A 17,193-nucleotide genomic window follows, 5' to 3' on the forward strand; every position below is an offset into this window, starting at 1 on the left:
TGTGTATGTCGCTGGCTATTGAACAGTGTGATTGAAAATACATCTGCTTATGCACTTAGATATATGTGATATTGATTGTGATTTTCAGGTCTTTCAACATCATTCACCCTCTCCCAGGTGAACTGGATGGTTTAAGTAGCATGTGTCCACAAATTGCATATCTTGATCCATAGCCACCTTGAGGTCCTCTCTGCTATTGGGCAGATTGTAGATAACCTACCTCTTGTGTGATAGCCATTAGATTCAATGTCATACTGTGGATCTGACCAGCAAATTCCAACTGCCTTGTTATTTACAACAGCAGCACAGTGTGGTCAACAGTGATACATGCAGGGAATCTAAGTCTGCCTGCCAAGGTCAGCTGCTAAATGTCAGTCTTCTACCTTTGTGAGGAGCCATTGCATTGCATGCAGATGAACCCTTTGTTCTGGCCTGACAAAGCTTATGTGTGGTTGGACTTGTGTGATGGTGGTGTCTGTCTTGGCAGTTGATGGCAGAAATGGCCTCAGCTATTGCCTTGAACACTTGATCATTATGGCATTAGCTGCCTTCTCTCTGTGCTGCAGAGTAACATCCAAGGATGTGCTCTTACCACACAGGGAACATGCTGGGGTCTCAGACCAGCCCCAACATAAGAGGTTAGATGGGCTGGGGAGGACAGACAGATCTAATCTGGAATTTGCTTCTTCCATAGCTCAAACCAAGAGATTTTATGGTCCAGAATTTCCTCCCATCTCATCCAACCACCCTGCTGTTTCATCACCACCACACTACTGGAGCACATCTCCGCCACCAAAGCTGTTGCCTCCTTTCGGGGCAAATAGCAATGCTCTCTGCTTTGGCTCTTATCACAATGAATTGTTTTAAATCTCTCAAGGCCTACTCGACCCAACACAATTTGTTCCACCAAGTATGTTGTGATACAGTCATGCCTCATCCCCCACCTACTCCTGGTCCTCTGCTGTACGCCAGCCATGCAGACCCTTATGTCGATGGACTCCCAATACTGCAGCACCACTCTTACTTGGGTGACCTTAAAATTACTGCACATTTGGCCCTGTGTCTGTGAGATCAGAAGACGCATTATTGGAAACCTCTTTAAAGTACAAAACATTTGAAAGGTTTTCCACAGACAATATTTCTATCTGTAGCCAAAATGCTCTCCCACACCTGACAATTTTGAAAAGAAAATACATTTATTAGCAACAAGTAACATATCTAAGCAGTGAATGACAGCACAGAGTGCTATTATGGCCAAGCTACTGTATATAAATATGTAATCATTTTGCTAGATTCAAGAATCCACTAGTATTAGAACCTTAATTTGAAAAAGGTTTGGCGGCAGTTGATTTAAACAGTAAATACTGCTTTTCCAGTAGTATAGGAAATTAAAATTGGATCTCTTTTGGAAGAAATTCTGATTGGGTGTGGCAGACTGATTCATGTAAAAGAACATGAAAACAGATGATTGATAGCTTGACAAAGTCAATTTATACTGCACAGAAGAAACTGGAATGTAACGCCTGTACGATTAACTTGTGCACATACTTTTCCCAACATGCAATAATGGACAAGATTGACTACTTTAATCTGTAAGAGCACTATATTTAAGACAGAAAAGAACAAATTCACAAGGCAAATGAGAGCTTTTCAAGGCTTTTGAGAAATGGTATAGCTGATTCTAGATTTAAAATGAGTTTTCCCATCTCTTATTGTGTGTACACATCCACATCAACATTCTGTTGGGAACTTGAGGTTATTCCAATTGGTAATTTTAGAGATACAATTGAATAGTAGTGACAATATGACACTGCCTTCCTAGTGAAGATTTCTGTTGTTTTTCAATATGGAATATGTTCTCTCAGTGGAAAGAGACCCCCAAGTGAACTGCACCCTCACATCAAGTACATCTAAAAGGTTTGTGTTCATGTCTTGTGCCTGCCATAAACAGAATTCTTGTTTTACATTGTGAAGATGAGTGTAAGGTTGGCATCTCTATACTGGCATGTAGTAAGTGTGAATGTTGGCATAAATGTGCCCGGCAATTTCTCTTCCCTGCATTATTCCTGAAGCTATCTGGATATGTTATACCTCCAGACAGCCTTAAATTGGACAAGCCCATTTTCAGAAACAATTTTAACTTCTGATTCACTGGCCATTTCACGTACTGTTCCCATGTCAGGGAGGTTCAGACACCAATGCAAATTCTGTGCTGCCCTTATCACTGCTAATAAATGGAGCTTGTTCATTACCAATTTCTATCTGACAGACTCACAGAGTTACATAATAACTTTTCATCAGACACAAATTGACCTGACCGTAGGAATTCTCCTGTATCATTGCTTCTGTTATTAGTTTAAGATCTGTGACTAGAGATGTAGGTCAACCAGAAGTCTATTTTAGGCCCAGTGATTCTACTATACATAGGATGACCAGATGTTCCATATCTCCCAGAACAGTCCAGTATATCTGCCATAATATTAGTTTCCTGACTAATTCTTAAAGATAACTTTATTTGTCCTGTATTTTAGATAATGCTAATTTTTCTTTCAATTACCTTAAGCAGAATTCGCACCATACACATTGCACTCAGTTCATTGCTAGCTTAATCTCCAATCACATGAGTTAAAGGTCTGACTGATCGGACGTCCTGTGAGTATGAAACTGTGACACCCTTGTCAATGCACGCACCAGCATGATAGTTTAATTTAGCAGTGTATGCACCCCATGGAAAGTTGTTAGGCAGAGTCGGACCAGGCAGGCAGGCAGGCAGGCATTTCCAGTTAAGAGACAGCATTTTTAAAATTCTGCTAGGGCTGTGCCAGTAAATGCTGTTTAATTTTAACTCTGATTTTGTGGTCAGGGGTTTGCGTGCATAATATGAGCTTCAAAGAATAAAAAGTACAGTAATAAATAAAAAAAAAAAACAGATGCTTCAGAGATTAGTGGCAGTGTTTAATCTAATAAGGGATTCTGTGGAAATAGTTTCCTGAGATAGTAATTGCTTACAAAAATGATAAAAAAGATATTCATTGGTGCTAATGCTAGGAGCTGGACTGAAGAATGCTAGTTATTTTGTAAAATACTTACATACTATAATTTACATAGTTTGTGTCTTTGGATGGGATGTCCCTTTGCCCATAAATATTTTGATTTATTGAAGCAAATAAAATAGAAATCACCACCAGACCAGGAAATCCTGTAGTAAAACAAACAGAATTAGTAATTAGGCTGATGAAGTACTGTATAATTAAAAAATTCAAATGTATGAAAGGTTTGATTTATACCAAAGGGAAATATCTATAATATATGGATTTGCCCTTAACCCACTTTAATGTAAAATGCAGAAAATGTTTAGCTTAACATGTTTAATAGATCAAGAAATTATTGAATGTGTCCTACAATTGGTTTAGCAAAGATTTAGATATGTCCGCTTACATATAGATCAACCTAATCATTCGGTAAAACACAGAAAAACTGCCACATACCAATGCAACCATTTAATGAACCCGAATTATAGAGTCAGTGGGGTGATGCCAGTTAGCATGATGCAGAATGATGTCACCAATCCAGGGCAGCGTGCCTGTCCATCATGAGGCAGGCTTACAAAATACACAACCAGAGTCACTCATACCAGCATGCCATTTCAGAGTCTCCAAGCTTTCATGATGTGGAAGGAAAACTGGGATAGCCAGAAGAAAGCTCACATAGACCCTTCAAACTCCACTCATGCTTTGACAGAGCCAAAATCCTGGAGCTGTGGGACAGCAGCATTATCCACTGCTTCATAGTGCCACCCATATATTTAAATTTGGGAGCAGCACAACACAAAGATCAAGAGAAAGATGAGTAATATTTGATATATTTGAGAAGAGCAGACCACACTTACACAAAGATATTACTTTTATCGTTTTACTTTTAGACCCTGTCACACACGTGCTCATAGGAAGCATTCAAAGGGCTTAACTAAGGATAAGATGTCAGCTCAGGAGTTGATGAAGAACACTGACTTCTTCTCTCCCTCTTCTTCAGGTCATCAGAAGTGAAACCCAGCTAAACCAGCACCGACTTCTGCGTTCCTGGCCAGACCACGCCCTTCTACTGACCTCACTTCCACCACATAAAAGCCCGCACCTCTCCTCCCCATTTTGTTCTATTGGGTCTGAGTCTTTTTTGATTACTTATTCAATTGCTTTACCTTGTCTTACAATATAAGGGATGAATCCCTAAACCTTTTTTATGTCTCTTTTCTTGTTGTTACAACCCACATAAAAGTACATTTCAAGTTATTAGACAAAATACACTGTTGCAGTGTTGGTTGAGTTTACGTCTAATTCTTTACCTACCCCAGCCCAATAGGCACAGCCATTGAATGTAGTGTCTCATGTAGGTGTTGTACACTCTACACAGCAGTCTGTACAGATGCAACGCCTCAATCGCCATCCAAGTGAATGTGCAGAGAAGGAAGTAATGCAGTGCTGAAGCGGCAAACACGCACAAGATTACACTGTTCAGTGATGCCAGAATCGCATTCAGTAGGAAGTTTATGTTTAACAGAAGTAAGGCTATGGCAAGATTTCTGTGAATCTGTGTAGAATGTTCAACAGATGATTTTCTAAAATAAAAAGCAAACTTGCACTTGAATAGGTTCAAATATTGAGGAATAAGAATGAAAATAATACATGATTACATTTATTCATTTCATTTTTCATTTGATTTATTGTATTTAAAGGCCACTTCTCAAGCGAAATACACAAAGTGCTTCCCAACGACAGAACAAGAAGACATAAAAAAGTTCAAAGGAATACTGAAGAACCATTACAATATTTCATATAAAACTGGATCAACACCAAAAAAAAAAAAAGAATTAACAAGCCCTCATAGCAAAAAAGAAATAGATAAATAAATAGTATAAAAACAACCTAACAAGAAAGAAATGCCTGTCTAAAATAATATGCTAGTAGTAGTAGGGTGTTGTAGTGTGTTAGCCATTATGGATGCAATGAGCAGTCAAGCAATACGACAAATTCTATTGGCTAACTAAAAAGATTACAATATGCAAGCTAATAATGTTCTTGCCTGAAGAAGAGGCCTGATTGAAAAAGGGGCCTGAAATTCCTCAAAAGATCCTCACTTAATCGAGTTTCAAATGTAGCTACAGAATAATGTGCTCTGATATCAAGTGGGGAGACAGTTCCAGAGTTTGGGGGCCATAAAACAGAAGGCTCTGTCCCCTTTTGTTAATCTAGTGCGTGAAATAACAAGTAAGAACTGGTCAGATGATGGTCTACAGTACCTGTACAATACTAATTCAGCATGCCTTTAACATATACTGGAGCCAGACCATTGAGAGCTTTATAGGTCAAAAGTAGGATCTTAAACTGGATCCTATAACTAAATGGCAGCCAATGTAATGAGGCTAAAATAGGGGTGATACTGAGCAGAGGACTTAGACCTGGTGAAGAGTCTTCCAGCAGCAGTTTGCACCATTTGCAGCCTAGACAGACTTGTTTTGCTAAGAGTTGAGAGCAAGGAGTTGCAATAATCGAGCCAAGAAGCAATAAAAGCATAAATTCATTTTTCAGTGTCCCCGAAGCCCAGTATGGGACTGACTTGTAAATAGCTTACAGTTGTGAGGCACTGTTTCCTTTGGTGCTATAGATCGGGGTGGGCAAAGTCATTCCTAGAGGGCCACAGTGACTGCAGGTTTTTGTTACAACCCTTTTAAAAGAAGTGCTTATTGCTCAAGTAACACTTCTGCTTCATTTTATTTGTCTCGCTCATTAAGATTTCAAACCCTTATTGCTTATTTTAGTCTTAAATAGCCGTACTCTTGGTTTTTAATTGTTCCTTATTAGCAATAAGATGCAAATAACAAGAGAGACCAGCATTTCTCCATTTAGCTTGTTGCCATTTACACCGGTGTGTATTTATTGTGCACTATTTGGTTTAAATAAATACTTGGAAGGAAAGTGAAGAGAAAAAAGTGAAGGACTGAGAATTACTCATCGGTTTTAGACTTCAAATCATTTGGATGATATCCTTAGAAAGGAAAAATAAGTATAGGATATGAGAATTACTTGATATGGCAGAGTTAAAGCACTAACAAGCTACGAAACTGAATGAGTGACTGGTTTTTAATTAAGCAACTGGGATGGAACAAAAACCTGCAGCCACTGCGGCCCTCCAGGACTGACTCTGCCCTCCCCTGCTATAGATAGACCTTAGTCTTTACTAGTTTTGTTAGCACATTGAATAATCCTCAGACTATTCTCCAAAGGTTTGTTCTACACTGGGACATCACTTTCATGTGAGAGTGCTTAAAAACTGTAATAAGATGAGTACATCACTTTTGTCCCCCATTTTAAAACCTATGAATGATCACCCAAGTGTTTGACTGCAAAAAGCTCTAAGGAAGCAGTTTCTTGTCAAGCCCAATGAAAAGACAGTACAGTTAAGGGTGCCTAATTATACATTTTATTATCGTGCTTCACACCCTAGATTAAAAGAGACCATGAGTGCTTTTTAAAAATACATAGAGTGGAACTTAAAAAAGGAAAAGGAAGCACAGTTCATAAATATTTTAATTTAACTGAAAGCCTTATTACCTGCATATTTCCTTATGTTATGACTTTTCAGAAACTGTTATCCGTGACCCTGTCGTTAGGATTTAGCGGGTTGGATAGTGGATGGATGGTTGTTATCCAGTACATCTCTGAACCTGTCTATGCAAAACTGCCACAAATGCATAACTCACTCTGAAGGACATGCACCATATATATGCAAATATGCTACAATATCTTCAGCCAAAGTTAAAGCCATTGATTAGCATCACCGCCCACTTCTTGCAGGAAGATAAACCAGGATTAGGCCAAGGTATTTTCTGCAATTTCTATAGATTAAAAAATCAGTTTATGCTGAACGGCATCAGTGAGATTTTCTAATTTTATTAATGTGCTGCAAAATACATAGCTGGCACTGGTACATAAGTTGATGTACTGAAAAGAATGTGGTAGTTTTTGATGGGCATAAAGTCAACATGAGCGTTCCTGCCATTTATTTTTCTGTGTCTGATGCCACTGTCTCTACCTTGCTCTAACTTTCTGACAAAAGTGTAGCTTTTGCTTTCATTTTGAGCCATGGTAGGTGGCTGATTTTCGTTATTGTCTCTGAAATATTTGAATTTTGCATATCTTTATATTATTATTATTAATTATAATAAAAGGCCCATTGCATAGACATATCCAGTGAGCTGAGAAAAAGACTGGACTCCTTTGGTACTGTGTCTTTTCGGGGAATCCTTGGGTACCATTGGTTTGACTTTGTGTCGAATGAGCGATTGTTCATGTACTCCTGAATGAGGCACATTACCTGCATTGTGAGGGAGCGTCAGTCCTGACACTATGGCCATGTGGCGCGATTCCCCAGGGGTGATCCGGCTCTCAGGATCCTCATTGTTGAGAACTTGAATGACTAGACCAGGCCAAGGGGACACCCACATAACATCTTTCTGCGGCAGATAAGTGGTCATTTCCAGAGGGTGGGACTGGACTGCATGTCTGCCTGGGGGGGTTGCCAACTAGGTTCCCGAACTGTTTTGTTGTGTGGTGGGTGCGGCAACATGCTGTACCACACAACAAAATGCAATGTAGTAGAGTGTTAGCCATTGTGGATATAATGAGATGTCAAGAAAAAAGACAACTTTCATTGGCTAACTAAAAAGATTACAATATGCAAGCTTTTGAGGGAGCTCAGGCCTCTTCTTCAGGCAAGTCTGAAATTATGTTATGTATAACTGCCACCTGCTGGTTATTTTTTGTATTAGAGAGTCAATTTAATTGTCCACTGAGTGAGCTTTGCTCTGATATCAAATGAAGACCCTTTGCCCTGTCAACTACTCTAGTATAAAAGAACCAGAAACCCGAATTCTTATGTCAAATCCTAAACAAAAATGTGTCAATGATTATTGAAGACTGCTAAATAAAATGAGGAACAAAACACATTACTAATACTTACCTGTAAATAACATACATGATGAGAGTAAGAATTAAACAAACGATTGAAATAGTTGATCCAACCTGAGTGATGTATGTTAGAGATATTAGATTTCTGGTTTCAGTATATGGGTTCTGCAAAGACATGAACAGAAAATCTGTGATATGCCATACAGAAAACCTGTGAGCTCAGGAAAGCATTTGATTGTTTGTGCAAGTGGCCCATCGGTTATTACCAAATAGTTTACATAAAATGTTTTTAATTAAGTGGCCGTTTTCTAGTTAAAAACTGTCTACTACCTTACTAACAGTTCCAGCTAATTCTACATATTTGGTTAAATTTCATTCACAACAAAACATAGCAAATTTTTTGAATAGAGAGCGTCTCAGTCAAAGATGAACTGCAAGTGCACTTAGGGAATGGCAATTATCTGTTGCTTCTTAGTAATGTTTTCTGCAATTCCTGTTTCTTACAAACAATGGACACCTTTTTCACACAAGTTTTAACAACAACAACAACATTTATTTATATAGCACATTTTCATACAAGAAAAAATGTAGCTCAAAGTGCTTTACAAAATGAAGAAAAGAAAAATAGAAGACACAATAAAAATAAAAATAAGTCAACACTAATTAACATAAAATAAGTAAGGTCTGATGGCCAGGGTGGACAGAAAAAGCAAAAAACAAAAAAAACTCCAGGCGGCTGGAGAAAAAAAATAAAATCTGCAGGGATTCCAGACCAAGAGACCGCCCAGTCCCCTCTGATATATTAAGATGAAATAATTATCATTAAACACTGATAGTTACACTGAAGTATAGCACTGATGCTATCTATAGGTGATAGAACTATAGAAGAAGTAAGAAAGTACATCAACTGAGGGTTACCTGAGGGGAAAGGACTATCAGGGAGGAAAGGGTGCAGAAGAGCAGGCATAGGCAATAGTTTGCCCTTCAGCAAGAGAAAAGAAAACCCACACTGACATTTGGGGGGTAAACTCAAGTTGCTGTATGACACAAAGGCCACCATTGTGTCTCTTTATATGTACTTGGTACCTCAGAATTAAAGGGCAAGAACATCAATGTAAAAGTGAAGCCAGGAAGGAAATGGGTAGTGTGCCCCCAGGATGTTAAAAAGTTTGTGACTTGTGACCTAAACCCTCTATAGTTAAAATAGGGAGAGACGTTTATGAGTATTAGCAGGAAAAGTCTAGCGTAAAGTCTGTCATAACCTTCCAATCTATTAAGTGGTCCCCAAGTGAAAGGAGTGGAAATAAAGGGAGGGAAGCAAGAAGATACCTAAATGACTTTACTCATTAAAAACAATGAAAGGCTTAGAGTTTTGGGAGGCGCTAGCATAAGTTCAGCTTGGTGCCCTCATAGCTAAAGTGCAGATATTCCTAACCAAAAAGTAATTGCAATTCTTGGACCTGAAGTGACATTGTCAGAGGAATTGAAAGCTGACTTTAGACAAAAGACTAACTGACCTTAGATTTAGGAGATGAACATTTTTTTGTACTTTTAGCCTGTTTGCATTATTTTAGGTATAGTGGATTATAAAACCCCCCGTTACAATTCACTAACCTTACCTTACCTAACCTTAGATCGCTTGACATAAGAATTGTGTTTAACCCCACAGTAATGGCAATTTTATCTTTTCATCTTCCATGGCAGTCCTATGTTGAGTCATTTGCCTTTGTATGTGACTAACTGGGCCCAGGGCAGTAGACACAGTCACCTCATCTCATTAATACAGGCTTTTAGAATATACAAAAAAGTACACGTATCTGGATTGTTTTTGTTTTTTTGATTTGTCCATAGATGCTAAAACCTATTATATTAAATTGTTTTCCAGAATGAGTCCTGATCAACCACAGTATCTCCTTTGTTACAGTTGGACTGTTTAACAAGGATTGTGGGTTCAGCCACCTACTGACATCCAGACAAACAAATATCAAGGGTGCCTTCATTTTCAACAGAGAGTGAAAGACCATAGAGGACAGGCAGATGGCAACCAGTGTGAAGAATAAAAATGAAGTACAGACAAGCAGGAAAGTGCATGAATATTTGGTGGGTTAATGATCAGGGGGGTATTGATATCATGGGCAATCTAACAGCACTGTGGGTAGTGCCGTAGCACTTTGCAGATCCACCCATGATCATGTTATAATTTTTGAAGCTTTAGTATATGCAAATCATCATTTTATATGTAGTGTGGCAGACAGCTGTGGCTCTTGGCCAGCCAGGATGTATGGAAGATGGAAAGACCAGGAGAGAGGTAATACCTCCCTCTGGACACAAGAGGGCAGTCCACCTGTTAGCATTGGGGCCACAGGATTGGAGCTTGGAAGCTTAACCCTTTTGGGGCCCGGAGCCATGGCCTGCAGCACTTTTGCCACGCAGAAGAGTGTCAAGGAGCACCTGGAGTACATCTGGGTGAACTATAAAAGAGGCCACCTCAATCCATTCTGGGAACGGAAGGCAGAAGGTGGAGGACAGAGCTTGCAAAGGGAGAAGCAGAGATGGCAAAAGAGAAGAGAAACAGAAGTGATTTGTGCACTGTGTGCTGAGAAAAAGCGTGAGCTTTTATAAGTATGCCTCTTGTGTCTGTCGTGTCGGGTTGACTGGCTGGCTGGTATGCCCCCACAGGTGTCACTATAGTTTATACAATTCCTGTGATTTTTGTATTTAGCCAGGAATTGTTCCTAATGTACGAGGTGTGGCAGAAAAGTAATGAGACTGGCAAACACTGCAAGCGATCTGGCAGCGCTACGCTGTTGTCCTTGATAGAGCACGTGTATCAGTACCCTCCCATAGCTCAGTGCGAGTTTCAACTCCTTCCATTAACTATGTGATTTTTGTGACTGCTATTAGCGAAGTTGTGTTTTTGGTTGTGCGGCACGCAAAATGGAACAGCGGAATTTGGAGCAACGTTGTGCCATTAAATTTTGTGTTAAGCTTGGAGAATCGGCAAGTGTGACGTTTGAAAAGTTAAAACAGGCCTATGGGGAACATTCTTTATCCCGAGCTCAAGTTTTTCAGGGAGGACTTCAACTTCGAAAACCAATGAAAACATCGAACGTGTGAACACTCTTGTGAGATCAGAACGTTGTTTAACATTAAGAATGTTGAGTGAACAATTAAATTTGAACAGATTTACCGTTCATCAAATTTTGACTGAACATCTGCACATGCGAAAGGTCTGTGCCAAAATGGTGCCGAAAAACCTCACAATTGAGCAGAAGGACAATCGAAAAAACGCATTCCTGTGGTTCCCCAGCCCCCTTATTCACCTGACCTCAGTCCGTGTGACTTTTTCCTTTTTCCTAAACTGAAAAATGTCCTCAAAGGACGTCATTTCAGGACTTTAGAAAACATCCAAAAGAGTGTAACGGACATGCTGAAGACCATACCGGTTGAAGACTTCCAGCGCTGCTACCAACAATGGGAACAACGTCTCCATCGGTGTGTAGCTGCCCAAGGGAACTACTTTGAAGGAGATAACATTGATGTTTGAAAAAAATAAAAACTTTGGTAAATAAAAAATCAGTCTCATTACTTTTCTGCCACACCTCGTATTTTAAAGCTTTCACATCACCATTTTGTATTTGGATTATTTGTTTTTTTTCCATGGCCCCAGCTGTATTTTATACTGTCTTTATTACCATCACTGGTCACTTAACACTAGTTATTATGTTTCAGTGTCACTGTTTCTGGATATTAGAGAAAGATTTTGTGTTACATTTAGTTAGTGGGGAATTTGTGTGTATAACAATGTCTTTGATTTTAAACAATATATTGAACTTTGGTACTTTTGGCATTTATTAATCTTTTTATGTTTTCACCATTTCCATTTATTTTTTTCTCCTTGATCATTTTCAGTGCTTCATTCCCTGGACATACAGTTAAATTAGATCTTCTGTCATCTGCTCACAACAGATGGTCCATGTATGATTTAAAAGCTCCTTGCCAATGGAAAGTTAAGGTTGGGGTTTGGAATAGAGTTAGTCAAAAGTTCATTGACAGAGATAAAAAAGATGCCATAACAGAACAACAGGGAGAGACATTGAGAATAAGAGGTGTAGTGCTGAGAGGGGGGGAACACTGGGAAGCTGCCCTAATCTATTTACTGGGAAAGCAAAAACTGTATAAGGAAGCCCAGGAAGTTGGCAGGTGTTCTTTTTTGTCTGCTTATTTTATTTGATGCCTTTCTCCTTTAATGTTTCAGGTTTACAAAAAACACCATTTTATGAATTTTCATAATTTTTCTTCTAATTCCACACTGAAGTGACTATTAATGATTATTCTTTTCGCAATTTTGTGCATTTACTACATACCAATAATACTGCAAAGTAGGTCATATGGTTGCACTGGCAAGTTGTTTTGTTCATTTCCAGAATGGTGTTGCATCCAGAGGAATTCCATTTGTTATCTAAATTGCAACATTAAAATAAGTTTAGTGGCCTTATAGTGCTATTATCAGGCTACACCATTGTTTCTTTTACATGGAACTTGGGTTATTTGGCAAACCTGATACAATTCATCATTCCATTTTGCTTTCAGTTACTCACTAACAATGAAGCTTACTCTTTATGGCCAAGGCATAAGCTGTGATTAAGAAGAAGTCAAAGAAGTCATGTTCTACACTAACGGACTATGCTGGAATACAGCTTTATGACCAAGTTTTGGGTTTAAAGTCACAAAAGGTCTAATTTACATATCTGTTTATGTGTGGCCTGATGGAAACTTGCTAACCCACCTACTGCATGTACAAAAAGGGGACATAAAACACCTCCTAAAGACTAGAGAACTCGGCCTGCTAGATCAAGGACAACATAAATGACTATAGGAAGTTTAGTTGAATAAACGAGGGGTGCTGCATCTTGGGACCCTTCTGAATTTTAAAACAAATTGGAATGGTAGCTCATTATGCCCAGTGTTCTTTAAAAAAATGAGTACCCTTAGACAAAAGTAGGCAACCTGGGTATTGGAGGGCAGCAGTGAACGTAAGCCTCAATTTCAACCTATTTTATTCCAGATTTAAATATGAATTCTCAGTTTATGACAATACTATGGGTCTGATTGCATATATTGTACTTCATGTATATTTAAGAAGATTATATGATGTATACAATATTTACTAAGAGAATACATCTTTCCATTTTGTACTGACAATTACACTGAGCTTGAGCATTCTCTTTAAACATCTGATTGGTCAAGAACCAATGCAGTGTGAGATACATGCCATCCTAGGAGCCCTCTCATGCATAGTCCACACTCATTTACAATTTACGGTGTGTCTTTGGGATGAAGAGGAAATACAGCACCAGGGTGCCATTCATTAGGAAATCTTCATTCATTCGTTCATTCATTCATTTCAAATCATGTTTAATTCAGTTTAAGGCAGTAGCATCAGGATCAAGGCAATATTTTTTTGTAAATTATGGTCGTCTTCTAGTTTGTGTTTTGCCCTTTGAGTCCACAATCGCAAACAGTGTTGATTTGTTTCAAAGTCAGAGGCCAGCAAAAGCTGTCATCATAAGGTAACAAGAAATGATTTGGTTTGGTTGATACGGCTAAGTGGGTATACATTGTTCTCATGTGTGCCCCTTCTGAAACCCAGTGCCCAGTAAAACAGGAAGCAGCTCTTGAATGTTGAAAAAGTAGCAAAACGATATGCAAAGCACATAAATGTAGGTGCTCTGCTCAGTAGCTGTTTGTATTTCACACTGAGCAGTGTCTTAAGTCGGTGAGAACAGCTGAGGTTGCAGTTCAGCTATGTCTAAGATCATAATTGAAGGACTTGCTCATTTCTCATATTGTCCCGAGTGGTACACTGAGCGATGGCCACACACCTAACAGTTTTAAGATTAGCAATTTGTTTTTTTATCTTTGTGCCAAATCCATACCTTAGGATACCTAAGAAAAAAATCAACCTTTAAGTTCAACATTCAGTCACAGATTGGCTTGTTTTTGATAATGTGAAAATTTGATGTGTTTAGATCGGTCAATTTAATTCATAGAATTAGTTTGATGTGTAGAACAGATCAGTATGTATTGTATGTAGCTGCGTACTGTGAACTTCTGAATGAGGAAACAAGCTTTCATGGTGAAAGAAATTAAAGAAGGTGGAAGAATTAGAGTCAAACTATGATATTGTCATACACTCCAGAGATCTCTTCTCGTAATCCCTCTCTGTAAATACAGAATATTCTAAAAGCCACAAGACAGATGACACTGAATCTGAGCTAGATGATCATCTGGAATGCTGGACTGAAGGACACTTTGATTATTTACAGCAAGTTCATGACAGTAGACTGGGATTCAACATATTTAATTATATGAGCCAAAGACTTAAGCTGTCAAATGAATGGAGTGAGTGAACTAGATGCAGAAATTCCAGTGTCCCTTAACTTCTTTTTTTCTGCTTTAAACATCAACACTAAGGCTGTCATGCTGAATTTACAGACAGAGTAAAAGGCAACAATTCACCACTGGTTATGTGACTTCCAGTTCCATGTCTGCTTAACTTTGCCCTAGGCCTTTCATTAGTTTGAAAGAGGAAGCAATCTAAGCAGAAATAATAAATTAGTATTTATTAATCCTTAATTTTATATAGCATCTGTCAAAACTTCTTCTTCCCTCTCCCCGGCCACTTCTTCTAGGTCTTCCGGGAGAATCCCAAGGCGTTCCCAGGCCAGCCGGGAGACATAGTCCCTCCAGCGTGTCCTAGGTCTTCCGCAGGGCCTCCTCCCAGTTAGACGTGCCCGGAACACCTCACCAGGGAGGTGTCCAGGAGGCATCCTGATCAGATGCCCGAGCCACCTCATCAGACTCCTTTCGATGCGGAGGAGCAGCGGCTCTACTCTGAGCCCCTCCTGGATGACTGAGCTTCTCACCCTATCTTTAAGGGAAAGCCCAGATACCCTGCGGAGGAAATTCATTTCAGCCGCTTGTATTCACAATCTTGTATTCCCGGGGAGAGGGAAGTCTGGGCCTCTCTGCTCAAGCTGCTGCCCCCACGACCCGACCTCGGATAAACGGAAGAGGATGGATGGATGAATGGATCTGTCAAAACACTATAAGATGCACAGGCCAATAAAATTTTCAGAGCAACACCATCAAAATGTGCAATACAATTTAATGAGGTAAAAATTTCACTTTGACTTTTATTCATGTTTCATTACGCCAGGAAAACCATGTCAGATAATTCAGGGACAGCCAAGAGTTGGATGTATACTAACTAAAAGAAGTTCTTGCCAAAAGCGCAGTAAAGTAAATATAGCTTTCATTTTAAGCTTGTCTGTTTTATTCCCTTTGTGGTTATATCCTGTATATCAGAGAAACATTAGTTAAGGAAAGACTAATGCTGCCTCATCAGTAAAGTTACATATCAACCATGGGACAGAAACTCACCTGATGTAGACCAGAACACGCAAGTGTGCGTCATTTTGATCTGAAATAGACAGAGAAATACAATTCTGCATGAGTGGCTTTAAGGATTGAAGAATACGTGCCTATACAAAGCAGTAAAAGCAATTCTAGGAGAGAACTTACATTATTCTGTGTCTGGTGAACAAAGCTGATGTTGAACTCCTCCAAAGTTGAAAAAGACTCACTGCCAAGACTCACTCCCACAACAATCTCATTCATAACAGAGTCATTCTGTAAAAGTAAAAATCTTAGTCCATCATAAATCAGAATCGATGAATAACAGCTAACATTTTATGTAACTCTTAACACTTTGAAAGGCTTAACGTTACATCACTTCAATGTAAACCACTTTGACGAACTTACATTGAATGGCTTTTTGTTTTTGTACATACAGAATACAATATTTTTCCTTGTTCTGTTAGATTGCATCAAGGCTTTGGGCAAATGCACCTCAACCACGTGATTCATAGCACTGCCTTCACTGTCATAGGTCTGAAATGCACAAGGTAAGACATGCAGATTAGGATTACTGTAAGGGACAAAACAAAAGGACACAGTCTAACAGTTCCTATTTTATTATGAACAGGAACCTTTCACACTTATTTAATATTTTCCAAAAATGGAACAATGCCTGTGATAATTAAATTGTTGCATGGGAGACAATATTTAGCTTTTAGTCAGTGAATCAATGGTTTGAACTAAAAATGAGGGAAGTACATAATATTGTTAAAGTCATATAAATGCAGATGTGTAGGTTAGACTTGAGTGTCATTTGAGGATGTCACCATAATCACTTCTGCTAAACTAAACTTTGCCAGTAAAAATAGGACCACACTGCTGCATCTTTATTAATCAGAACTTTGGAAGGAGCACACAATGTGCTTTAATGAGTAGAAATCCCCCAACACTGCACAAAGTTGTAACAGTAGAAATTGTAAGTTTGAGTACTCTTACCTGATTCTATATTATTCTATGTTTTGCATGCCCAATGTAGGATTTTTCTACCACAATTCTTTGTAGATTTGCTTGGGCTCTGTCAGGGCGGTGCTGGAGTATTGGAAATCTGTCCTCTGTAAGTCTCCAAAGATGCAGTTGAAGTTGAAATGTTGGCTAAGCCACCCAAGAACATTCACCTTCTTATCTGAAAACCCTTTTAATGTTGCTTTGCCTGCATTCATTGAGTTTAAAAATCCCTAAAGTCTCACTGTCTACCATGATACTTGGTGGCATATTCCAAATGTCTATGGTTCTCTGTATAAAGAAAAACTTCCTAATGTTTGTGTAAAATTTACTCTTAACAAGTTTCCAGCTATGTCCCTCATTTTAATTTAACAGTCTTGATCCACTGTACTAATTGCCTTCATACTTTTAAAAAACGTGAATCATGTTTGCTCTCAATCTTCATTTGCCCAAACTGAATTGGCTCAGCTCTTTTAATAACTCTTCTCTGGACTTTTTCCAGTGCTCATGTGTCATTTTTGTGGCTTGATGATCAAAACTGTACAAATTTCTCCAGACGAGGCCTCACCAGGGTGTTATAAAGCTTGAGCAGAATCTCCTTGCACTTGTACTCTATACATATCAGGGGGCTACACAGCCTTCTTAATGGCTTCTGAACTCTGTCTGAAAGTTGACTGTGATGTGTCCACTACAATGCCTAAATCCTTCTCATAAGGTGTACTTTTAATTTTCAGATTTCCCATTGTGTATTGAAACCTAACTTTTTGGTTCCTACATGTAATACTTTACATTTACTGACTCTAAA

General features: G+C 38.8%; 1 protein-coding gene across 1 annotated transcript in view; it reads right to left on the minus strand.

The window, feature by feature from the left end:
* LOC120535392 (adhesion G protein-coupled receptor G3-like) overlaps positions 1-17,193 on the minus strand; it is a 98,201-nt gene that overhangs the window by 16,711 nt on the left and 64,297 nt on the right. The window contains exons 6-12 of the mRNA XM_039763211.1: positions 15,792-15,920; positions 15,552-15,659; positions 15,411-15,450; positions 12,332-12,426; positions 8,017-8,129; positions 4,347-4,615; positions 3,091-3,199 (exon numbers count right to left, since the gene is read on the minus strand). Of these exons, the coding sequence (XP_039619145.1) occupies positions 3,091-3,199; positions 4,347-4,615; positions 8,017-8,129; positions 12,332-12,426; positions 15,411-15,450; positions 15,552-15,659; positions 15,792-15,920 (863 nt within the window). The remainder of the gene's footprint in view (positions 1-3,090; positions 3,200-4,346; positions 4,616-8,016; positions 8,130-12,331; positions 12,427-15,410; positions 15,451-15,551; positions 15,660-15,791; positions 15,921-17,193) is intronic.

The sequence above is a fragment of the Polypterus senegalus genome, chromosome 9 (genome assembly GCF_016835505.1).
Source record: "Polypterus senegalus isolate Bchr_013 chromosome 9, ASM1683550v1, whole genome shotgun sequence".
Taxonomy (NCBI): Eukaryota; Metazoa; Chordata; class Cladistia; order Polypteriformes; family Polypteridae; genus Polypterus; species Polypterus senegalus.